Consider the following 27,050-nt stretch of genomic DNA (forward strand, 5'->3'; position numbering starts at 1 on the left):
AGCTAATTCTTCTCTTTTCTCTGCTCTATTTAGAAACAGGAAGTATCTTGTCCTTTCAGAAATCATTCCTCTCCAACTCCTGACCCAGCTACTCCTCCCCCCTCCAATTGACTTTTGCAGTAACTGATGAGTCATACAGGCAAAATTGACCTCCTTGTTTCTACATAGAGTTTAGAAAGATTCAGCTACTCAGTTTTTAATCGAGTGATGACCTAATAGACCTAATGGAAAACAGAAGAATTAAGAGGGTAGAAAGGCAAAATAAGCAATTGTAAGTACACAGTGCTATATAATATGGTGATTGCAATATATTAAGAGGATAACAATTTTGATGGGAGTACTACTTTAAGATGTACTGTTCAAGCTATGTTGGAGAAGCATCAAGACATCTTAAAAGTTGAGAACCATAGTCACAGTAGTCAGCCAAGGAAACTTAGTGCGGCAGATGTAAGGCAAATTGTGCTTACTTCTCTTCAAAATTGAATTATGTTCCACAGTGCTATCAGCTCAGAACTGGCAGAAGCCAATGGGACCCAGCTACCCATCTACTGTTTAGAGAAGTCTGGCGAGAAGTGGTCTTAATGTAAGAATTGTGGCCAAAAACCCATATTGTTAACAAACAAGGCCAAGCTATTGAACTATGCTGAAAAACATAGAAACTGAGGTGCAGACAAATGACAGCAGGTGCTCTGGACTGATGAATCAAAATGCGAAACATTTAACTGTAACAGAAGGCAGTTTTTTCACCAAAGGGCTTGAGAGTGGTACAATAATGAGCGTTTGCAGGCAACAGTGAATGGTGGTGGTTCTTTGCAATTTAGGGGCTGCATTTCATCAAATGGAGTTGGGGATTTGGTCAGGATTAATGATATCCTCAATGCTGAGAAATACCGGCAGAAACTCATCATGCAACACCATCAGGGGAATGTCAGATTGGCTCCAAATTTATTATGAAGTAGGACAATGACCCCAAACATACAGTCAATGTCATTAAGAACTAGCCTCAGTGTAAGGAAGAACAAGAAGTCCAGGAAGTAATGATATGGCCCTCAAAAAACCCAGATCTCAACATTACCAATGCTGTCTATAATTATATGAAGAGGCAGAAGGATTTGCACAAGCCTATAGCCACAGAAGATCTGTGGTTAGTTTTCCAGGATGTTTGGAACAATCTACCTGCCGAGTTCCTTGAAAAACTGAACGCAAGTGTACCTAGAAGAATTGATGCTTTGATGCACCAAATATTGATTTGATTTAGATTTCTCTTTTGTTCATTAGCATTTTATTAATTTCTAAAAATAAACAATTAACTCTTCTATTTTGGAAATCATTCTTACTTTGAAACATTTTTTCCTCACCTTACTAAAACGTTGGCCCAGTAAATAGATCCATCATAGATTTGGTGAAAAAAAAATGATTATTTTGTGAGCCCAGCTCTGGACTTATTTAGGAGAGATCTATTTAATTAAGTATGCAGTTAATATTGTGATATCTGGTGACAAAACTGTTTTACAAAGCTTTTATTTGAATGAAGATGAGATGCAATATAACACCCAACCCATGTAAAAAGTAGCAGTGATCATACCAAGACAACCCATCTAAGCTTTTTTTGTGTATTGCAAATGTTTTTCAAAAGGATATGATGCACATGTTAATAGAGTAAGTAATATTTGTTATTACAGCAGGATGGTTGCCAAACATACAATAGTATATACTACATTTCATTAATAACTGAAGTGTCGCTGCTCTTAGTTAACAATTCCACAGTTTTCACAGCGCTACGTCACTTCCAGTCTAGACCGGATTATTTCTATGCACATCAAGTGGCACTGAACAGCGACACTTACAGTCTCATTCAAGTCAGTCTCACAGGTAACTAGACATCACTTCCGGTCTGGGCTGCAAAAACTTCACATGCTTGAAACATGACTCAAACTTTCACATCACTTCATTGCCCCCTTCCCCTATAATGCAACACACGACGCTGCATATTAGCACCATATTATAAGCGACTTTTCGCAATACCACAGTGCTAGAATCCGAGACTTCTCCACTTCTTCACTTTTCCTGATTTGCAATCTGGTAAGAAGTTTGTCTTATTTCGAATTCTCTATCATATTACTCATTTACAGACAACTTTTGTCCCACAGATCTATTCTATCCACATTCTCTCTTCCCAGATGGTAAGATCCATAAGGAGTCATTTGCTGAGATGCAGGGGCGTCACTAGGCAATTAGATCTGGGGTCTGAGTCCTAGATTAAAAGCCTGGTGCCCCAAAACATCTGGGGATGCCTATTTCCAGAGCAAAATCCTATAAGAAAATGGAGTCTATTTAGAAATGTATATTATCTTTATTATTTCAACATGGTAAAAAGATTAAAATTACAAAGAACATGTATTGCAGGAAGGAAAAATGGTTCTATTTGTACAGTTATATACAGTATGTACCTACTATCTCTTGTATATATTGCTGCCAAGTTCCTGTTCAGTAAAAAGTTTATTTTTGACTGGTGGTCTCCCTCATTGAACTGTGAAACACCTGGTCCCGGCAAACCAACAACATCGGTTAGATGTTAGGTATTGTATCAGCCCCTGCGGTTTATCAGTCTATAGAACTTGGGGGACAAATACGCAGAATAATTGAGCAATTTATGTTTGTTAATTTGTGGAATGCCTGTTGGTTACATATTGTATCAGCCCCTGCAGTTTACTAGAGGACTAATATGCAAGTTAACTGAACAATGGAACAATGAGGTATTACTTCCACCCACCTTTTCCCAGTCCCGGGGGATAATGCCCTGAATGACAGCTGTCGGCATAGAGGGGACATCACTCCCTCTCCAGAGGGACTCTACTGGACATCAGCCAAGGAACCATGGCACCAACTGGTGGAATACAGATCGGCTCCACTGCTCATCACTGAACCCACAAAGACGTTTGGAGAACCCAGGTGGGACAATCAGGTCACCTGACTACATACCTCACTGTACTCCGTCAGCTTCCTAAGCTTGCTGCTACCTCCTCTCTGTTGGTGCCTGCTAAAAGTGGGGTGCTACTGGTTGGGGTAGTTGGCTCTGGATGCCTCGAAGTCGCAGATGTTCTAATCCCCAGTGAGCCAGCAGAAGGGTGAAACTCTGTCATTTGCACCATCTTGTGTATTTGTTGGGACTGTACAACTGTAATTGTTGTTGACTATTGGTGATCAAATAAAGTATTACCGCAGTGTGTTTCCCTCAACCTGTGTTGCCTAAATAATATTCTGTCCACGGGGAAGGAGTACGGGTGTTCAGTGTAATGAGCTCTGGCCCATGCAGTCTTTCTAAAGACAGCCAGACCAGCAGACAAGAGCACCCACTGACCCTCGTGTCTCCACAGAGGTCCACTACACATCAGATAATATGTCCAAGGAAATATTTGAGAGAGTGAAGGCCATCTAAACGGCATGAAGCAGAAGGCCAATTTAAAAGAGATTGAAAGTAGAAAAGTAAGTGAATCAGCAGGACGCTAGTAAATAGTTGTCTACAGTGAAAGGAAGCTCAATTGTCTGTATTGAAAGGAAGCTATGGTCACCATATCGGGACTTAAATTCTCCTACGAAGAGCAGTGGACTTTCAAGGTTCTAGTGAGGAGTCATCCCAACATACCTCAAGCAGTGGGGCCCTCATTAGTCAGTTGAGAACAGTTGGGAACTGAGAGCAGCTATGAGCGGCTGTAGCGTTAGACCTCGACCCAAGTGGCACTTACATGGGAAGATGAAGTCTCGCATAATCGTTTACTGGATTGTCATGTGTAGTATAAAGTGCAAGGAAAATGAAGTGTCGTTAAATGTAACCAAGAAGTGCCCATGGCTGCTTAATGCAAGTGAAATATTTGTGAAGAATTGTGCATATTATCTGATGTTCATAGTTCTTATCAAGTTCATGTTCAGTAAAAAGAAGTTTATTGTTGGACTTTGGTCTCCCTCACTCATCCTTGTAACATTGTGTCCTGTCCTACCTAGTCTGCAGAGGCATATTGCCCAGTTAACACAAGCACACACACACCTAGCCAGGATCCCCATTTTCATGTAGTGTGCCTGGGCATGAAACACAAGTACCTTGCCCATGGTTACCGCCCTGTATATCTATAGTGGGGAAAATAAGTAATTAATACACTGATTTTGCAAGTTTTCCCACCTACAAAGAATGGAGAGGTCTGTAATTTTTATCGTAGGTACGCTTCAACTGTGAGAGACAGAATCTAAAAAGAAAAAAACAGAAAATCACATTGTATGATTTTTCCATAATTAATTTGCATTTTTCTATATGAAATAATAGAATACAATAGAAAAACAGAACGTAATATTTGGTGCAGAAACCTTTGTTTGCAATTACAGAGGTCTGACGTTTCCTGTAGTTCTTAACCAAGTTTGCACAAACTGCAGCAGGAAATTTGGACCACTCCACCATACAGTTCTTCTCCAGATCTTTCAGGTTTTGGGGCTGTTGCTGGGCAACATTGATTTTCAGCTCCCTCCAAAGATTTTCTATTGGGTTCAGGTCTGGAGACTGACTAGGCCACTCCACAACCTTGAAATGCTTCTTACTGAGTCACTCCTTAGTTGTCTTGGCTGTGTGTTTCGGGTCATTGTCATACTGGAAGACCCAGGCACGACCCATCTTCAATGCTCTTACTGAAGAAAAAAGGTTGTTGGCCAAAATCTTGCGATACTTGAACCTATCCATCCTCCTTTTAATATGGTGCAGTCGTCCTGTACCCTTTGTAGAAAAACACCCCCAAAGCATGATGTTTTCCCCACCATGCTTTACAGTTGGGACTGTGTTTTTAGGGTTGTACTGATCCTTCTTCCTTCAAACACAGTGAGTGGAGTTGATATCAAAAAGTTCTATTTTTGTATCATCTGACGACATGACCTTCTCCCATGCCTCCTCTGGATCATCCAGATGGTCATTGGCGAGCTTCAAACGGGTCTGGACATGTGCTGGCGTCAGCAGGGCACCTGCAGAATTCTAATCCATGACGGCGTAGTGTGTTACTAACGATAATGTTTGAGACTGTGGTCCCAGCTCTCTTCAGGTCATTGACCAGATCCTCCCGTGTAGTTCTGGGCTGATTCCTGACCTTTTTCAGAATCATTTTTACCCTACAAGGCGAGATCTTGCGTGAAGCCCCAGATCAAGGACGATTGACAGTCATCTTGTGTTTCTTCCATTTTCTAATAATAGCGCCAACAGTTGTCGCCTTCTCAACAGACTGCTTGCCTATTGTCGCCCATCCCAGCCTTGTGTAGGTCTACAATTTTGTCCCTGGTGTCCTTAGACAGCTTTTTAGTATTGGTCATGGTGGAGAGGTTGGAGTGTGATTGATTGAGTGTGTGGACAGGTGTCTTTTATACAGGTAACAAGATCAAACATGTGCAATTAATACAGATAATGAGTGCAAAGTAGGAGGGCTTCTTAAAGAAAAACTAACAGGTCTTTGAGAGCAAGAGTTCATGCTGGTTGGTAGGTGATCAAATACTTACTTCAGGCAATAAAATGCAATTCAATTAATTAAAAATAATGCAATGTGATTTTCTGTTTTTTATTTTTAGATTCTGTGTTTCAGAGTTGAATTGTACCTATGATAAAAATTACAGACCTCTCCATTCTTGTAGGTGGGAAAACATGCACAATTGGCAGTGTATCAAATACTGATTTTCCCCACTGTATTGTTGGCATATGCAACAGATTAGGACTTATTATAAGTGAAAGGAGGACTTTATACTAACCAGACAGCAGATGGCGATAGTGTCTAAAGTTATATGCTTGCTGTAATGTGGGGAGGGAAGCTCTCAATTGTTGGTTGTATCTTACTTCCTGTGTTTTTCCTCTTTTTCTTCTTGAATGTGTTATGTCAGCAGCACACAGACTGTGTGACACTGAATTGTATCTCATGTTTATCCAGTATGAAGTAAATACTGTTTACTCAAGATATCTTGCTGATTGAAGCTCTCGTAAGTACAGTGGTGACTGTAAGAAGATGCACTCTGTGACAGATTATGGGCCCAGACACTACAGGCCCACACTACAAGCCCAGGCAGCAGGATCCGGGTTTATAACCCCAGATAACGGAGCACACAGATAAGCTCTGTAAACAGAAGGAAATAAATCCAGATACAGAGTGCCAAAGGAATTCATGATCCCAGGAGCTGGATATAATTACAGAGAATTCAACACAGGCAGGACATACAGGAACTATCAGCAAGAAAAAAATAGGAGAATATCTTCAGTACAACTCTCTAAACAAGTAAGACTATATAAAGATGATGAGTAACACAGAACTGAAATTCACAGTAGCTAAACTGAATAGTGAAAATTATCAGTTATGGAAATTCAAAGTAGAGATGTTGTTATCTAAGGATGATTTATGGGAAGTAATTGTTACAGAAAGACCACATCAAGATAATCAGACATGGAATAAGAAGAATAGACAAGCGAGAGCCACCATTAGCTTATTAGTGGATGATGCTCAATTAATACATATAAGAAATGAAGAAACAGCGAAAGGAATGTGGGAAGCATTAAGAAAACTGTATGAAAGACCTAGCTTGAATCACAAGTTATTTTTATTAAGAAAGCTTTACAGTATGAGATTGAGTGCAAATGATGACATGCAGAAGCACATATTCTCAATGATGGAAGTGATATCACAGCTAAGATCTATTGGTGAAGACATTAAAGAAAGTCATGTAGCAGCTATATTATTGTGCAGTTTACCAGATTCGTATACAGCCTTGATACATGCCCTTGAGACAAGACCAGAAACTGACATTACATTAGATTTTGTGAAAACAAGACTAATAGATGAATATCAGAGAAGAAAAGAACAAAGAAATGATTCTTCTACTGAAAAGGACAGTGAAAACGCTCTTAAAGCTACAGAATTTAAAAAACCCTATAATAAAGAGACAAGAGAATGCTTCAGATGTAAGAAAAAAGGTAATTTAAAGAAAGCCTGTACCATATGGAAAGCAGAACAACAAAAATTACAACATAAAAAGCATACACAGAAAGTAAAAAACACAATTTCCGATTCATGTGAGAATAATTGGAATGGCACATTTAAAGTAATAGACAAGAAATCATCACTTGGTTGGTTTATTGATTCAGGAGCAACGAGTCATATGACAAGTGACAAGAATTTCTTTACTGATCTTGATTTAGATAAGATAGAAGCCATTTATCTTGCAGATGGAAGCAAAATAACCGCAGAAGGTATCGGACAAGGTATGCTAAATTGTTCAAACAAGTTCGGACAAGATTCAAAGATACTTTCACAGGATGTGTTGTATGTTCCAAAATTGGAAGGCGGATTATTATCTCTGAAATATTTAACAGCAAAAAGACTTACAGTAAAATTCAAAGACAATGAGTGTGCAATTATTGCAGGAAACAAGGTGATAACCAAAGTCAAGGCAGATGAACAATTATATCATTTTGACACACCAAAGGAACAGATGAAGGTATGTACACATGATCACAAAAACTGTATTCACATGTGGAATAGACGTCTAGGACATAGACACCCTGACAGTATAAGGGAACTACAGAGAAAAGAATTGACAAAAGATTTAAAGATATCAGATTGCTCAATTACCATAAGATGTGAATGTTGTATAAAATCCAAAGCCACAAGGATATCTATTCCAAAAGAAAGTGAGATGAAAAGCGAAAGACCTCTTGATTTGGTGCATACTGACGTATGTGGACCCATGAAAGTGACTACATCAGGAGGCAATAGATACATGTTGACTTTTATAGATGACTACTCAAGATACACAGTCACATACTTAATTAAGAACAAAAGTGAAGTTTTTGATAAACTTGTAGACTATGTAACAAGATCAAGTAACAAATTTCAAAGGAAGTCAATTGTCATCAGAAGTGATAATGGAGGTGAATTTACAGGTCACAGAATAGAAGACTACTTAAGACAAAATGGAATAGAACACCAGAAAACTGTTCCATACACACCTGAACAAAATGGAGTAGCAGAAAGGAAAAACAGTACTCTAACAGAAATGATAAGCTGTTTGCTGACGGATTCCAAACTACCAGAGAAATATTGGGGTGAGGCAGCAATGACAGCTACATATCTACAGAACCGACTTTTTTCCTGAAAACTGACGAAAACTCCATATGAACTGTGGCAAGGTATGAAACCAAGTGTCAATCATTTAAAAGTTTTTGGATGTAAAGTTTTTATATTCATTCCAACAGAAAAACGTTCCAAACTTCAAAACAGATCCATGGAAGGAATATTCATTGGATATAGTGAAAATTGCAAAGGATATAGAATCCTAGATCCCAAAACAGACAGAGTTACGGTGAGTAACAGTGTGACATTCATTGAAGATTTAAATGAAGACATTATGATTTCAGTTGAAACAAAAAATGAGAAAAACAATAGTGACATAACTGAAGAAATATCTGATGAGAAAGAAGTAGAAATTAATGAAGAACAAAATACTGAAAGTGAAGAATCACAACTACAAACAGACACAGAACCAATGAGAGAGAACAAAGGAAAACCACCAAAACGTCTCTCATATAAGACAAGCATAAGAAAAATCTATGAGCCTACCACTTGGGAAGACATATCTAAACTTCCTGAAGAAGAAGCTAATAAATGGATAGAAGCAACAGAAACAGAAATTAAATCCATGCATGATTCAAATACATGGAAACTAACAGATTTGCCAGAAGGAAGAAAAGCCATAGGATGTAAATGGATTTTTAAAGTAAAATACCAAACAGATGACACAGCTGAAAGATACCGAGCAAGACTCGTAGCTAAAGGGTATTCTCAAAAATATGGAGAAGACTATGATGAGACATTTGCTCCAGTTGTTAAACACACTACAATAAGAACTTTACTTACAGTTGCAGCAATGAAACAGATGGAACTGAGACATCTGGATGTAAAGATAGCTTTTTTGAATGGAGATTTAACAGAAAACATTTACATGGAACAACCTCCAGGATTCAAAGATGAAAGAAATCCAAACAAAGTTTGCAAACTACAGAAAAGCATATATGGTTTAAAGCAAGCAGCTAAAGCGTGGAATGACAAAATCACGGAAGTACTTACAAATGAAAAATTTCAAAGACGCAAAGCTGATCCATGCTTGTACACAAAAAGGTTGATTAATAGATGGATTTATGTACTCATATATGTAGACGACATTTTGATTTGTTTTAAACAAGAAAGGGATAAAGAAAACATTCTAAAAATCCTGAAGCAACATTTCAAAATCAAAGACTTGGGAAATGTGAAACAGTACCTAGGATAACAGGTAGAAAGAGAAGAAGACGGAAGTTTCCTACTGAATCAAAATCACATGATTCAAGACATAACAGAAAAATTTGGATTAAAGGATGCAAAAACAGTAAAGTCTCCAATGGAAACTAATTATCTCAAAGAGATGAACAGTGAAAAAAATATGCTACCAAATAATGAAGAATACAGAACAGCAATAGGAAAACTACTGTATCTAGCGACCGTTACAAGACCAGTCATCGCAGCAGCAGTAGGAATCCTGAGTAGAAAGGTATCAAAACCAAATAAAGCTGATTGGAATGCCGTGAAGAGAGTAATGCGTTATTTGAAAGGAACTAGCAATGTTAAGCTGAAATTACCCACAAGTGATAATTGCATTTTAACAGGATATGTTAATGCAGATTGGGCTGGAGATCCAACTGACAGAAGATCTACCAGTGGACATATTTTTTTTCTCTCAGGTGGACCAATAAGTTGGACAAGTAAGAAACAGTCAATTGTGACACTGTCTTCAACAGAAGCAGAATATGTTGCCGCAGCACATGCGAGTCAAGAAGTACTGTGGTTAAGACAATTGTTGACAGAATTAGGACAACCACAGTTGGAACCAACAAAACTGAAAGAGGACAATCAAGGATGTCTTGTTCTTGCTCAAATGGAAAGAGTCAATCCAAGAACCAAGCATATTGATCGGAAATATCATTTCTTGAGAGATCATGAGGAACAAGGAGTCTTGAAGTTAGAGTATTGTCCTACTGAAGAAATGACAGCAGACATCTTCACGAAGGCGTTGAATGCTGATAAACACCAGAGACTAATAAAAAAGTTGGGTTTGATTGAATAAGTCCTTACTGTTGAGAAAGGGTGTTGGCATATGCAACAGATTAGGACTTATTATAAGTGAAAGGAGGACTTTATACTAACCAGACAGCAGATGGTGATAGTGTCTAAAGTTATATGCTTGCTGTAATGTGGGGAGGGAAGCTCTCAATTGTTGGTTGTATCTTACTTCCTGTGTTTTTCCTCTTTTTCTTCTTGAATGTGTTATGTCAGCAACACACGGACTGTGTGACACTGAATTGTATCTCATGTTTATCTAGTATGAAGTAATTATTTCTTTTAGGTATTAATATAGATGATGCCATTTTGTATTGGTATATTTTTTGTGTAGGGACACTTTATTTAGGATTACAGCCAGGGTAGAAGGAGATGTCCGAGGGGGCTGTGATTATTGCATTTTTGCTGCATTTTTTATTCCTTTTCCACTTTTTGATGTATATATACTTTCTTGTGCTTCCTCCCCTGGCCAGGAGATATCGTATGTTCAGATCATGTTCCTGCACGATCAGACACAACCATTACACAGTACACAGCAGGGGCACATTTATAAGATTATCTCAGCACAGGAACATTTTTTTAACACATACAATTGTGGAACATATTATTCCAATATCTATTGATTAAAATGTGCCTTGTTTTGAGGAAAACCCCTTTAATACATATACTGTATATTTCATAGCGTAGCAAAATGTCTATGACTCTGATGCTAATAAATTTATATATATCAAATGCTCAGAGAATGAGTCCTGGAAGTTGAAAAATGTATTAAAAATTTTGTCCTCTGCTTACAGATTGAAATTCCAGTGGTGGAATTTGATGTATGCAAAGCTGGCTACAAAAGAATTGGCAAAGTACTAACTGAAGATATGATATGTGCAGGTTTTAAAGAAGGTAATAAATGTACTGTCTAATGTCTAAAATATCACACTAATGCTAGGTATCAAATTCTCATGTTCTAGGTATATACGTATGTACACACAGCGGAATCTTTACAGAATTTTTGTAAAAAAAATCTATTCCACACATCTGACCAAGGTTGTTTCTGCACCATGTGCACGGATTTCAGATTATTAGGGCAATCAGTCATATCTCTACAACAATTCTGGCATGTGTAAACTTACAGTTATAAATAGAGATCAGCGAATCTGAACTTAAAAGTTTGGTGTTCGTACCGGACACTAAGTGTTCAGTGCTAAACGCCGAACACAGACTTCTCCCGGAGGTCCGTTGCAATGTTCGGAGTTCCGGGGGAAGTCCGGGGATGAGAGAGAGAGTGGGAGAGAGAGAAAGAGAGAGAGAGAGGGAGAGAGAGCAAGGGAGATGGAGAGAGAATATTTCCAAAAATGACGGGAGAAAGGATCCAGCGGAAATAGAGGTTTTCTCCTGGCCAGGAGCTGTGGTATGTGAAGACCATGTTACTGCATGGTTGAACACAGCAAAAACTGACAATACATAGCAGGGACACATTTATAAGATTATCTCAGCACAGGAACATTTTTTTAACAAATACAATTGAGGAACTTATTATTATTCTAAGATCTATTCATTTAAATGTACTTTATTTGTGGGACTACCCCTTTAAAAAACTACTATACATAAAAAAAGAATCAGAATGGCATGTATGCAGTGCTGTGCCGGCGTACTTCTTCCTCCTCCCGTCAGGGATGCCGACATACTCACCACCCTGGCGACGGCAGCATTCTCTCTTCCTGCTTCCTCCTCCCTGTCTACTGTGTGCGCCGCAAGCACTCCCCTGTTCTTAGAGGGGCAGTGCACGTGACGCGCCCCTGGGCCTGTGTCGCGCTGCGTTGCGCACGCGGGAGCTTACCCGGAGCCGGATCTCTTGAGGGTTGTAGTCTCGTGGCGGTGATCCGGTCCGTGCCCAGGGAGTCAAACTAAGTGGCGAGTCTATTAGCAGTAGATGTTGGACGACTACGCCACCCGTTGAATGCAGCTATGGAGCTGCCGCTGCAGGGCAGACCGCTGAGGCCGGTGGAAGGATGGTGCAGCGTGGATGGTATAACCCCCAACGGGAGGGGTATGGCCTCAGGACAGCCGACGTGGATGATGGGGGTAGCAGGAACCACTCAGAGACGGTGCGGTGTAGTTCAGGGTCTTTACTGGTGACAAAGATAGACCCTCCCGGAGTACTGGCTAGCGGTTGGGGCCTGGTCAGTCCTTGAGCAGATGGGATCTCCCCTGGCCAGGCGGAGTTGTAGGCCTCCCAAACTAACGATACTCTTCTGGCTACCTTGCTAGAAGCGAGTATAAGTAGCCCACGTCCCTGAGTGTACCGTGTGGTGCTCACCCATATGGCCGGTGACTCGGGGCCTTCTAGTAGCTTCCGCTCCACGACGGCGGTGCTGGTCCCATGCGTGTGACCGTGCCTTCGGGTTTCTTGGCCAGAGGACCTGAAATCCCCTGCCTGACGGATTCTGCTGCTGGGTAGGAGTTAGTCCCCACAGCCTCGGACTCCGGGTCCGGTAAGAAATCTTCTCAGTCAGGGCGAGCTCTGCAGCTGCCAGCCCCTGACTCTTTGTAACACTGCTCCCACAGAGCTCCTGTTGTTTCTTCCTATGCTGCTTCTCTTCTCTACTTCTGGCATGGCCCAGGAGCTGGGCCCAGCCGGAGCCACAGCTCCCTGTCAGCCCTCCTGGCTGAACTCTCCCTCTGAACTCTCTAACCCTGCCTTAGCCCCAGGTTTATGTAGGGGAAGTCCTTCCCCTCCCAGGACTGGGCAGGAGGTGTGGCATGCATAGGATTCCTGACCAAGAGACCTCCCACCTGCTCTCAGACATAACATTGCTTGTTACTGTGGAAACCAGACCCCTGGGGTGCCACATTCCCCCCTAGTGAAATTTAGTACTCCGGGACTAAACATATTTTTAGAAAAACATAACAAGGTATAACAATAATAATACAATAAGAAAAACACATAAAGATGGTTACGGCGTGTCCGCAACCGGGTGCAGTTTTGAAGAAAAGCAAGGTGTCCATTTCACCAAAACAGGGAGACGTAACCAGGTAGGGGTCTGTCCTGCCCCGTGTCCTTAACAGTCTTTAGTCCATTCCTGAGTTACGCTCCAACCATGTACAAAGGATTCCCGGTAAATCCACCAAAGACTCCCATAAATTACTAGAAACACATAATTATTTACAGGATATGGCCGCTCTCAGTCCTCGGCCAGGTAGAGGGAAAGAACGATCGCTCTCAGTCCTCGGTCAGTGGGAATAAGGGATGGCTGCTCACAGTCCTCAGCCTGGTTTAAGATAGGGGCACATGGGGAACAATTCACTAATCCCAACGGGGACCATATTTTAATTAGCAGCAGTCCTTGTACCCTTACGGGTAACTATGTACAGCTCTTTATTCACGCTACTTCCCTTCAGTAGCTATGTCCTCTTTGTGCTCCCTCCTGAGGGTAGTCCTCAGACCCGTCCGGGTCCTCTTGGCTTTCCTCGTATTGGTAGTACTGCAGCTCCTCCTCGGTTAGCTGGGTTAGTATCTCTGCGACAGTCCTCCTCCCAGGTGGCCAGGACTTTACCTCCCTTTGGGCTGCCCCGGTTAATTGGGCCACCAGGATGCTCACTTTTTGCTCCTCTGTGAGGGGATACACCTGGAAGAGGCTATCCAGCTTTTCTCTAAAGTCATGCAGGGTATGTGACTCCCCTGAGTACTGGGGTAGCCAGGCTGCCCCCGGGATATAGGGCATGGTGAAAGGCATGACCGCAACAGCGGTGGCGCTGGCGGGGGTTGAAGCGGTGAAGCTCTCCTCCGTATCCGACATCCTTCTCCCCCCTAGTGGACCGTGGCCTACCTTGCGATGATCCTCTTCCGTAGGCCGCGGCTCCGCAGTGGATCGTCAGGGTTGAGGACCTTCCGTCGCGCTCCTGTGACGTCGGCGTCTGCTGGGCTCCTTCCAGGACCTTACGCAACGTCCGGACGTGAGGCGGGGCTTCAGTTCTCGCGCGCTTTCGGAGTCCACGCCCCTCTTCTTCCCGCGCGGCGTCTTCAAGATGGCGTCCAACGGCGGGAAAACTCCACGGATGGCGGGAAGAAGGCAGAAGATGGCGCCGGATGGCGGGAAAACTTCGCGGATGGCGGGAAGAAGACAGAAGATGGCGCCGGATGGCGGGAATCTTCACCACTGGTAAGTTTGAACAGTCTTTTTCAGGCACGCAGTACCCGGTGGTTGCGGGCACGAGATCCTGCCGACTACGCCAAAAGTTGACGCGCCCCTGGGCCTGTGTCGCGCTGCGTTGCGCACGCGGGAGCTTACCCGGAGCCGGATCTCTTGAGGGTTGTAGTCTCGTGGCGGTGATCCGGTCCGTGCCCAGGGAGTCAAACTAAGTGGCGAGTCTATTAGCAGTAGATGTTGGACGACTACGCCACCCGTTGAATGCAGCTATGGAGCTGCCGCTGCAGGGCAGACCGCTGAGGCCGGTGGAAGGATGGTGCAGCGTGGATGGTATAACCCCCAACGGGAGGGGTATGGCCTCAGGGCAGCCGACGTGGATGATGGGGGTAGCAGGAACCACTCAGAGACGGTGCGGTGTAGTTCAGGGTCTTTACTGGTGACAAAGATAGACCCTCCCGGAGTACTGGCTAGCGGTTGGGGCCTGGTCAGTCCTTGAGCAGATGGGATCTCCCCTGGCCAGGCGGAGTTGTAGGCCTCCCAAACTAACGATACTCTTCTGGCTACCTTGCTAGAAGCGAGTATAAGTAGCCCACGTCCCTGAGTGTACCGTGTGGTGCTCACCCGTATGGCCGGTGACTCAGGGCCTTCTAGTAGCTTCCGCTCCACGACGGCGGTGCTGGTCCCATGCGTGTGACCGTGCCTTCGGGTTTCTTGGCCAGAGGACCTGAAATCCCCTGCCTGACGGATTCTGCTGCTGGGTAGGAGTTAGTCCCCACAGCCTCGGACTCCGGGTCCGGTAAGAAATCTTCTCAGTCAGGGCGAGCTCTGCAGCTGCCAGCCCCTGACTCTTTGTAACACTGCTCCCACAGAGCTCCTGTTGTTTCTTCCTATGCTGCTTCTCTTCTCTACTTCTGGCATGGCCCAGGAGCTGGGCCCAGCCGGAGCCACAGCTCCCTGTCAGCCCTCCTGGCTGAACTCTCCCTCTGAACTCTCTAACCCTGCCTCAGCCCCAGGTTTATATAGGGGAAGTCCTTCCCCTCCCAGGACTGGGCAGGAGGTGTGGCATGCATAGGATTCCTGACCAAGAGACCTCCCACCTGCTCTCAGACATAACATTGCTTGTTACTGTGGAAACCAGACCCCTGGGGTGCCACACACGCACTTTGAAAAATGCCCCCAGCCAATAGCTGGGAGGCATCTTATATAAAAGGCACCCTCCCAAGTAGGAAGGTGCCTGAGTAACCCCTGTAGTTTCCCTACATTGTTCATGTGTGCAACTGTATGTTGCCAAGTCCCCTTCCTATAGCTAGTGAAGTCAATTAGTTTCCATTACCCATTCCTGTATCTCAGTTAGTTAGTTCCTATAGCTTGGTGTGTACGTTACTCAGAGGCCGCTCTGTCGGTACCTGAACCCTTACACCACTCTGGCAGTACCTGAACCCTGTAACCGCGCCAGTGAAATCTGAACTAGTTTCTAGTTTCTGAGACCCGTGTGTCTGAGCGAAAACCTATTCCTTCATTCCGCATTGCCAGGGCTGTTATACCATTATCCAAATCCTGCCAGTCAGTGACTCAAAGCCCGTGTACCTGTCAGCAATCCCAACTCTTGGAGTCGTCAACTGCGGTACTGGGGACTGCATAGGACTGGTACTTGGCGGCTACCTTCAGCTCAAGCCTGACTCCACCATCAGTAGCTCCAGTGAACACCAGGTAGCCGCTTAGCTATGCCCATCTTAGGTAATCCCGGCCCCGTGGCACAGTGGGTCCATGAACCATGTGTGCCACCTGCGAGCATGAAAGTTTTCTCAGGACATGGACTCTGCTGATCCCAAGACCCATCTGGCATCGGAGCTGTACCAAGAATTGATCCATCAGGGGGATCAGCAAGAAATTTTTTTGTCATATCTATGGATTGTGAATACCCAGTTGGATGCCCTGACCATGGCTGCTTCTTCCACTCCAGCCCAAGTTGCAGTAGTTGCAGCTGAGTCTACTCTGCCTGCAACCTATACTCCTGGAGTTAATCTTCATTTATTGGCTCCACCACGATTCAACAGAGACCCTAAGCAGTGCTGTGGATTCCTGAACCAGTGCCCCTTGCACTAGGAACTATTGGCCCATCAGTTTCCTTCTGATTGGGCTAAAGTGGGATTCCTGATGTTCCATTTTCCAGGAGAGGCCCTAGCATGGCTCAACCACTTGTGGGAGAGAGGGGACCCTGTGACCTTGAATCTACAGGCCTTCCAGAGTGGCCTTTCAAAGGGTCGTCAATGTGCCTGGTCATGTATCTTCTATGGCATCTTCCCTTCTCAGACTGCATCAGGGAGAACTGTCTGTAAGCTAGTATGCCGTCCAGTACCGCACCCTGTCTTGCGAACTAGGTTGGAATGATGAAGCATTGGTAGACTCCTTTTGGGAGGGATTATCCGGAAGGTTAAAGGACGAATTGGCTGGTCGTGACATCCATTCCACTCTAGACACATTAATCTCCTTGGCAATTCGGATCAACCTCAGTTTCCAGGAACGGACCAGAGAGGTGATGCGTGAGAGGAAACCGTCGCGTTTGGCTCTATCCTTCCAGAGACTGCTTGTTCCCCAGTTTCCTGAGACAGCAGTCTAAGCTGAACCATTGTAAGTCGATTGTGTTAGGCTGGCAGAGCAGCAGCCGGGACATTTTTGTGCAAAAGAAGTATGGTACAGCTACATTAGCGCAGAAAACTCCAAACGTTGCTGTCCTCAGAGGCCTAAAAAGATCCAAAACCTAGGGTCAGTAAGTGAAGCCTCCCTAGGTGAGAGTGAAACTTCTTTATCGCAGACTATGAACATGTCTGTGTCAAGAGGAGGTATCCGGTTCATTGAAAAAGCTTATCTTGACTCCGGTTTGGCTGCAAATGTCTTTCAGCAAGCAGTGGTGAATCGGTATCAGATTCCTGTTCAATGTATCCAGAATCCACTAAGGATATCATTCATTGAGGGAAAGGCCCTAGTCTAAGTCGTTCAAGTCATTACGGAGCAAGTAGAGCTTCAGATAGGAGCATTGCATACAAAGAAAGTTGCATTCTACATGCTGTCTGGTATATTTTGTCTACTTCTCTTAGGTCTTCCATGGCCGAGAACTCATGAGCCCGTCCTTGACTGGAGATCCTGTAAAGTGCTCCATTGGGGACAGTCATGTCACGAGAGGTGTCTGGTTCATGTACGTCCAATTTGGCCACCTGTGCCACCATCTTCTCCGTCTGGTCTGCTAGTCGCCGACTTGTTGCGTACTGAGGTCTCCGAAAGAATGGAAGCGGAGACTTTTTCTCCACACAATTCCAGCAATTGTTCCAGTGACCTGCTCCCAGGAACCTTCCCGCCTACTGGACGTTTCTTTATGTACACTATTTTATAGATAGACCCAGAGAGGGTATCTTCAGTAGTGTTGAGCCACGCCCGTAGTGTTCGGGATCGGTTCGTCGAACACCGGCATGTTCGTCGAACGGTTCGTCGAACACCGTTAAAACCAATGGCAGGCAAACAAAAACACATAGAAAACACATAGGAAACACCTTCCAAGGTGTCCAAAAGCTGTCAAACTGCTCAGAATAGAATAGAATAGAATAGAGCATCACACATAGATTAGATAGATAGAAACATGTCAGTCACATATATAATAAGTACAGTGACAGTGTTGGTTACTGTACTTGTCATTTAGTGTTAAAATAAAGGATTTATTAATTTTAATCTCTAGCGGAGGTTAAGCAGACAGCTGGGGCAGATGTTTGAAGCCTGGGAAGGGGGTAATACCCACGGAGCTTCCCAGGCTACTAATATCAGCCCTCAGCTGAATACCTAGCCTTTACTAGCTATTAAAATTGGGGACCAAAAAAAAAATGACGTGGAGTCCCCCCTATTTAATAGCTAGCAAAGGCTAGGCAGACAGCTGGGGCTGATATTAATAGCCCAGTAAGGGTGCCATGAATATTGGCCCCCTCCCAGGCTAGAAACACCAGCTGTCAGCCGCCCCAGAAATAGGCCAATTCTGGCACTTAGCCTCGCTCTTCCCAATGCCCTGTAGTGGTGGCAGAGGGGTAATAGGGCTGGGGTTGATGTCAGCTTATAATGCCGGCTGACATCAAGCCCAGGTTAGTAATGGAGAGGCGTCTATAAGACGCCCCCATTACTAACCCCATAGTGAAAGTTAAAAAAAACACAAACACCCAGAATAAAGTCCTTTAATTGAAATAAAGACACAATTCTTTAATGTTCTAAATTAAAGCATGCCATCCTTCAGAGACACTGCGGAGTGCAGGCAATATCTCTGAAGGATGACAAGCTGGATGGCAGCGTTCTGCTACCATCCAGTCTGCCATCTCAAAAAAAAACACAACACCCAGAATAAAGTCCTTTAATTGAAATAAACACACATTCCTTTAATGTTCTAAATTAAACTCTACTTACCGTATCGCCCATTCCAGCTGAAGCCAATGTCTTCTGCAATAAAAGTAAAATAATAAACCAACCTCATCCTTACCTTTCCATGGTTCCCAGGACAGCTTCAGCTCTGCTACATCGACATGACAGGCTGGAGCGTAGCAGAACGCTGCCATCCAGCTTGCCATGCCGCAGACACTGAGAAGCTCCTCAGTGAAGCTCCTCAGTGTCTGGCTGTGACGGCATCCAGATGAGCCAAGTTCATGTCCAATGAACTCAGCTCACCTCATGCACGTCGTCACTGACAGCGTGGGAGAATTCTCCTTCGCTCACCGCTTGAGCAGGAGAATTCTCCCACGCTGGGATGGCATTGAGATGACAGACTGGATCACAGCAGAGCGCTGCCATCCAGCTTGTCATCATTCAGAGACACTGCAGAGCGCAGGCGAGTACCGAGCAGTGGCGAGCATGCTCGCTCATCACTAATTAACAGTGTTACTGTGAAAAAATCCAGTTACGCTTTTGGTGCACGAACAGTTATCGAACATAACCTCGAACAGCCAAATTTTTTACAAATCGTTCGAGTTCGTTGAACGACTCGAACACCGCCCAAAACAGCTCGAATTTGAGATTGGCGAACAGTTCGAGTCGAACACCGCTCATCTCTAATCTTCAGTTCCCAAGTGGCCAACTTACTAGAACATCATGGAGGAGCCCCTTTCCAAGACTCTACTACCCACCAATAATTCCATGCCTGCTTATGCCTCCTCTGATGATGTCTTGATGGTGAGAAGCATTCTAACTGAAAAGAAGTTGGGAGATGAAACTTTTTCTCTAGTGAACTGTAGTGAACGCGGTCCCAAAGAAAAGTCTTGGGAGTCCAAAGAGAGTATTGATGTCTGACTTTTTCTGCAGAGATTCTTTGTGAAGAAGAGGGGGCATAAGAGGGAGCACTGTAGCAGTATTCCAGTATCTTTGCATGGTCCCTCTCCCTCACCTGGCTGGGACGATGATGACATATTGATCACCCCGTCCACAGTGGCATCCTCACTTCCTGCTTCCTCCTCTGTTTCCTGTGCACGCCACACAAGCTTCTGATGGCGTGTCTAGTGCGCATGTGCTCCCTTATTCTTAAAGGGCAGCACACACTTTGGAAAATGCCCCCAGCCAATAGCTGGGAAGCATTTTGTATAAAAGGCACCCTGCCAGTAGGGAGGCTCCTGAGCAACCCCTGTAGTTTCACTAAATTGTTCATGACTACATACAATTTTCGAGAATTTTTGAGTCTGAATGAGAACCTTCCCCTGCATTCCGCATTGTACAGGCTGTTATACCAGCCTCCGAATCCTGAAGGTCAGTGACTCTGAGTCTGTGTCCCTGTCAGCGAACTCAACCTTTGGGGTTGGCAGCCGCAGTATCGGAGACTGCCTAGGAGTAGTACCTGGTGGCTACCTGCAGCACAAATGTAACTCCACCATTAGGAGCTCCAGTGAACACCAGGTAACCACTCAGCTACGCCCCTCTTAAGTAAGCCTGACCTATGGCACAGTGGGTCCACAAACCACATGTCCCATCTGTGAGTGTAACAATGTATAACAGTACCTATTCATGTTCAGTCAAAGTGACTCCAAACACCACAGATTTCCAGTATTAAAGACCTTTAAAGAGCACTCAGCAGCCCGGCGACAAGAGCAGAAAACTGGCGGAACGGGAACAAGGTGAGTATGCGGTGTTCTTTTTTTCATGTGTATGGGATGTTTGGCTGGACATGGGGAGGCAATGGGGGTCTCATGTTGGACATGGAGAGGCTATGGCGGTCTCCTGCTGGACATGGAGAGGCTGTGTGGGACTCATGCTGTAGATAGAAGGCTGTGTGGGTTTCATGCTGCATATAGGAGGCACTGTGGGGCTTATGCTTTATATAGGAGGCTGTATGGGGCTCATGCTGCAGATAGGGAGGCTGTGTGGGGCTCATGCTGTATATAGGAGGCTATGTGGGTCTCATGCTGTATATATGAGGCTGTGTGGAGCTCAAGTTGTATATAGGAGGCTGTGAAGGCCTCATGCTGTAGATAGGGAGGCTTTGTAAAACTCATGCTGTATATAGAGAGGCTGTGCAAATCGCATGTTGTATATAGGGAGGCTGTGTAAAACTCATGCTGTATATAGGAGGCTGTGTGAGGCTCCTGCTGTAGATAGGAGGCTGTATAGGGCTCATGCTGTATATAGGAGACTGTGTGGGGCTCATACTGTAGATAGGGAGGCTGTGCAAAACTCATGCTGTATATAGGAGGCTGTGTGAGGCTCATGCTGTAGATAGGAGGCTGTATGGGGGCTCATGCTGTTTATATGAGGCTGTGTGGTGCTCATGCTGTAGATATGGAGGCTGCGTAAAACTCATGCTGTATATAGGAGGCTGTGTGAGGCTTATGCTGTAGATACGAGGCTGTATGTGGTTCATGCTGTATATAGGAGACTGTGTGGGGCTCATGCAGTAGATAGGGAGGCTGTGCGGGGCTCATGGAGTATATGAGGAGGCTGTGTGGGGTTCATGCTGTATATGGGAAGGCAGTGTGGGGCTCATGCTATAGATAGGAGGCTGTGTGGGGCTCATGCTGAAGATAGGAGGCTGTGTGGGGCTCATGCTGTATATGGGGAGGCTGTGTGGGGCTCATGCTGTATATAGGAGGCTATGTGGGGCTCATTCTGTATATAGGAGGCTGAGTGGGGCTTATGCTGTATATGGGGAGGCTGTGTGGGGCTCATGCTGTATATAGGAGGCTGTCTGGGGCTCATTCTGTATATAGGAGGCTGTGTGGGGCTCATGCTGTATATGGGGAGGCTGTGTGGGGCTCATGGTGTAGGTAGGGAGGCTGTGTGGGGCTCATGCTGTATATGGGGAGGCAGTGTTGGGCTCATGCTAAAGATAGGAGGCTGTGTGGGGCTTATGCTGTAGATAGGAGGCTGTGTGGGTCTCATGCTGTATATAGAAGGCTGTGCGGGGCTCATGCTGTATATAGGAGGCTGTGTGGGGCTCATGCTGTATATAGGAGGCTATGTGTGGTGCATGCTGTATATAGGAGGCTGTGTGGGGGCTCATGTTGTATATAGGAGGCTGTGTGGGGATCATGCTGTATATAGAAAGCTGTATGGGGATCATGCTGTATATAGGAGGCTATGTGGGGCTCATGCTGTAGATAGGAAGGCTCTGTGAAACTCATGCTGTACATAGAAGGCTGTGTTGGGCTCATGTTTTAGATAGGGATGCTGTGTGTGGCTCATGCTTTAGATAGGGAGGCAGTGTGTGGCTCATTCTGTAGATAAGAGGCTGTGTGGGGCTCATGCTGTAGATTTGGAGGCTGTATGGGGTTCATGCTGTATATGGGGAGGCTGTGTGGGCTCATGTTGTATATAGAAGGCTGTGTGGGGCTCATGCTGTACATAGGGAGGCTGTGTGGGGCTCATGCTGTACATAGGGAGGCTGTATGAAACTCATGCTGTATATAGGAGGCTGTGTGACACTCATGCTGTAGATAGGGAGGCTGTGTGGGGCTCGTGCTGTAGATTTGGAGGCTGTATGGGGTTCAAGCTGTATATGGGGAGGCTGTGTGGGCTCATGTTGTATATAGAAGGCTGTGTGGGGCTCATGCTGTACATAGGGAGGCTGTATGAAACTCATGCTGTATATAGGAGGCTGTGTGAGACTCATGCTGTAGATAGGGAGGCTGTGTGGGGCTCGTGCTGTAGATTTGGAGGCTGTATGGGGTTCAAGCTGTATATGGGGAGGCTGTGTGGGCTCATGTTGTATATAGAAGGCTGTGTGGGGCTCATGCTGTACATAGGGAGGCTGTATGAAACTCATGCTGTATATAGGAGGCTGTGTGAGACTCATGCTGTAGATAGGGAGGCTATGTGGGGCTTGTGCTGTAGATAGGAGCCTGTGTGGGGCACATGCTGTAGATAGGAGACTGTGTGGGGGATCTTATGGTATATAAGGGGCTGTATTCGAGTTCAATGGTATATAGGGGGATGTCAGTATACTTAACTCTGGCCCAATTTTGAGTGATGCAATTAATATTAATAAAATTATTAATATAATAATTATCAGTAATATATTGATATTAACCCTTTCGCAACCTTGGGTTTTGTCGTTTTTGCTTTTTCGTTTTTTGCTCCCCTTGTTCCCAGAGCCATAGCGTTTTTATTGTTTGGTCAATATGGCCATGTGAGGGCTTATTTTTTGCCAACGCCATTACTAGTTTTACCATATCATGTACGGGAAAACGGGAAAAAAATTCCAAGTACGGTAAAATTGCAAAAAAAGTGCAATACCACAGTTGTTTTTTATTTATTTTTTTTACCACGTTCACTGAATGCTAAAACTGACCTGCCATTCTTATTCTACAGGTCATTACGAGATCATAGACATCAAACATGTATAGGTTCTTTTATATTTAAGTGGTGAAAAAAAAATCCAAATGGTAAAAAAAAAAAAAAAAAATAGCGCCAATTTTCGAGACCTGTAGCGTCTTCATTTTTCGTGATCTGGGGCTGGTTGATAGCTTATTTTTTGCGCGCCGGGCTGACGTTTTTATTGATAACATTTTGGGGTAGATCCGATGTTTTGATCGCCAGTTATTGCATTTTATTTCAATTTTGCGGCGACCAAAAAACATAATTCTGGCGTTTAGAATTTTTTTCTCATTACGCCGTTTACCGATCGGATTAATTCTTTTTTATATTGATAGATCGGGCGATTCTGAACGCGGCGATACCAAATATGTGTATGTGGGGTTTATTTTTTATTATTTTATTTTGAATGGGGCAAAAGGGGGGTGATTTAAACTTTTAGATTTTTTTAATTTTTTTTATTTTTTAAAAAACTTTTTTTTTTCACTTACTGCATGCTTCAATAGTCTCCATAGGAGACTAGAAGCAGCAGTTGTCTGATCGGCTCTGCTACATACAGGGGACCAGCAGGTCCCCTGTATGCAGCAGAAATGGTCCTGTGCTATGAGCGCCGACCACTAGGTGGCGCTCATAGCGACCAGATCATGACAACCACAGGCGTCTGCTGCAGACCCTGGGTTGTCATGCACGCCCATCGGCGACCCGCGATCACGTGACGGGGTCGCCGGTGGGCGGGGCTTAGGACGCGCTTCCAGGAAGCGCGCGTTAAATGCCGCTGTCGGAGATTGACAGCGGCCATTTAACAGGTTAACAGCCGCGGGTGGATCACGATTCCACCTGCGGCTGTTGCGGGCACATGTCAGCTGTAAGAATCAGCTGACATGTGCTCGGTTCAGTGAGGGCTCAGCGCAGCAGCCCTCACTGAACGGGCAGTACGCAAATGTGCATACTAAGACGTCATGGGCTCTAAAGGGGTTAATATTGAGCAGAATTAATTTCAGCCTATTGGTTTGGCTCTCCACAACAGTCACTGTCTCTCATGTGGCCCCTCGGGAAAATGAATTGCCCACCCTTGATCTAGGCAAGAGACCTTTCAGGCACTTGGCTACAATATTATGTTTTCAGTAAGTGCTTATTATTATTATTATTTATTTATATAGCACCATTGATTCCATGGTGCTGTACATAAGAAGGGGTTACATACAAAATACAGATATCACTTACAGTAAATGAACTAACAATGATAGACTGGTATAGAGGGGAGAGGACTCTGCCCTTGCGGGCTTACATTCTACAGGATGATGGGGAAGGAGACAGTAGGTTGAGGGGTTGCAGTTGCTCCGGTGTTGTTGAGGTGGCAGCACAACCACATTCACACAACCACTATGAGTATCCGATCAGTCACACCCAGAGTAAAATGACAAGAGCACTGCATGTGCTCCCATCTTTTTCTTGAAAAAGTCCACATTTGGTGTATAATTTTGTACAATTCTATTAATCCAGTTATTGTTCAAGGGACATATTTCATTGGTGAATGCTGCAAAAATGGATCAATGTAAATTATGCTAATGAAATTATTATTGGCTCCATGTGCAGACAATTGTGCAAAGAGAGGGAAAAAAACAATCACATGAATCAGCCCCTGGATTCAAACATGCATATTTTTATGTGGGTGCGTTTTTGTTTTTGTTTAAAAAGGAGGTGTTTAAATCCCTATTTTAATGCAATATTTTTATATACCCTAAAAAATTGCATTATTGCATTAAAAACTGTGTGAATGTGTGAATCCTGCTTGAGGCTGTAATTATGGGACAGTATTTTGATCAATATTTCATATCAATATTTGTAAGCCAATACTAGAAGTTGAATAGTTTTGGTTTTGGCTTTTAACCTCTTCCTTTCTGGGAAATTTTACATCTTTGTGCTTTCGCTTTTTGCATCCCATCATCAAAGAACTATAGCTTTTTTAGTTGCCTGATTTTTACAGAACGAGTTGCAGTTTGGAATGACACCACTCGCTTTACCATGTGATGTACTGAAAAGCGGGGGAAAAATCCAAATGTAGTAAAATGATGTAAAAATGGGTTTAGTTTTTACAGCATTCATTATGCAGTAAAAATGATATGATAATATTATTCTTTAGGTCAGTACCAGTATAGTGATACTAAACTAATGATTTGTTTTTACATTTATATTTAGAAAAAAAATCAGAACTTTGTAAAAAAAAAAATTTGGTTTTCTATTACCATTTTATGAGACCCATGACTGTTTTATTTTTCAATCAATTGAGTTGGGTAAGGAATTTTTTTTCGCTCACCAAACAATGTGGAAACTCAAAAAAAAGCAGTTCCTGCATTTTGACTCTTTATCTTTTTGATATTTAACATATGGTTAAATAATTGTATATCTTGATAGATCAGACTGTAACAGATGCAGCAAACTAAATATGTTTTTTATTTTTTTAGATTTATTTTTTTAATGGAAAAAGGGGGTGATTTAAACTTTTATTTTTATTTTATTTTTTTATATTTTTAAAACTTTTTTTTTTACCTTATTTTTTATTCCTCTAGGGAAACTTGAATTTGCATTTTATTGCTTACACTATATACTGAAATGCCATAGTATTGCAATAGATAGTTATATTGCAGTTCTATGAAACCCAGCCTCAAATTGGGCTTAATAGAAGGACCAACATATCAGCCAAGGGAGACTTTCGTAGACCTCCCAGTTGCTATAACCAATCTGCACCCCAGTGATTGATAATGGCATTTAAATGATTAAAAAGCAATCGGAGCCAGCTCCAGCCTCTGTTGTTGTAGGCAGATGCTGGCTATGTTACACAGCTGGCATCTGCAGGGTATGCTGCAGGCTCAGTTCCTGAGCCCGCTCCGTACACTTTCCACCATAATATCTCATAATTTTATGTGATTTTGTTGTGAAAGGGTAAAATAATAATTTAAAATACTGACCAAAACAATGCCATGTGAATAGAAATTTAGCTTTTAATAATCTTTTTTTGCATAAAGATCTTGTTCAGATGGCTGTATTTTTGGTCAGTGTGATGTCCGTGTACACAACTCAAACAATATTCCACACAGAGGATGTAATAGCAGGTAACTCCTGTACCCATTAACAAAGCTGGCCACACAAAGCTGCATGCAAAGCCAAATCTGGCCGTGGTTTTCATGTGAGCGGCATGTCACGTGAAACTTGCATTGAACTTTTAGGGGCAACTTCATGTGACTTGTGACCAAAAATTCTAGTGTTGGAATTTTTTTTGCATTCGCATTGGGTTACCATACAACCCCATTCATATTATTAAATATGATGCTATTACGTAAAATTTCAATTTTCATGTTCATTGGCTATTGTTCTAGCTTTGAGGTACAAGGCAAAAGTGTGTAATATGTACTTATGTATTATGCTAAAACTATTAACATTTAATTTGCCTTTTAGGAGGGAAAGACGCCTGCTCTGGAGACTCTGGTGGTCCAATGGTCACATTCAACCAACAAACAAACAACTGGTACCTAGCAGGAGTTGTTTCATGGGGAGTGGGCTGTGGGGAAAGTGATAAGTATGGAGTATATTCAAATGTTTACAAGAATGTTGACTGGATTAAAAATAAAAGTGGGCTGAAACAGTAATACAGTAGTAATGTAGAGCTCTTGTCTGGTTGTAAATCCACTTAGCACTCTGTGATAGAAAACACAAAAAAAACATTGTCAGTTGCAGAACCCGAGGAGTTGTTTACCTGTGCGCCAGTATCTGTCCATTACATTATGTAGTGAAAACGAAAAGAGAGCAATGTGTCCACATTAATGAACATCTGGGGATATAAAGAAAACTCCAGGAATAGTCCTATCTCGAAATATCCATGAGTCACACAGTCTCATCTGTAGTGATAGACACTGTACCCCATTTT

The 27,050-nt window shown here is 43.5% G+C and overlaps 1 protein-coding gene across 2 annotated transcripts in view; it reads left to right on the top strand.

Annotated features, from left to right (window-relative positions):
* Positions 1-26,792, top strand: part of MASP1 (MBL associated serine protease 1) — a 215,992-nt gene extending 189,200 nt beyond the window's left edge. Inside the window, exons 15-16 of one of the 2 annotated variants that reach the window (XM_073675203.1) lie at positions 10,955-11,054; positions 26,582-26,792. In XM_073675203.1, the coding sequence (XP_073531304.1) occupies positions 10,955-11,054; positions 26,582-26,772 (291 nt within the window). In that variant the 3' untranslated portion in view covers positions 26,773-26,792. The remainder of the gene's footprint in view (positions 1-10,954; positions 11,055-26,581) is intronic. The other variant, XM_073675202.1, reaches the window with a different exon arrangement.
* The last annotated feature ends 258 nt before the right edge of the window (positions 26,793-27,050 follow it).

The sequence above is a fragment of the Phyllobates terribilis genome, unplaced genomic scaffold, assembly GCF_046119375.1.
Source record: "Phyllobates terribilis strain yellow unplaced genomic scaffold, ASM4611937v1 Scaffold_3__8_contigs__length_932513732, whole genome shotgun sequence".
NCBI classification, from domain to species: Eukaryota; Metazoa; Chordata; class Amphibia; order Anura; family Dendrobatidae; genus Phyllobates; species Phyllobates terribilis.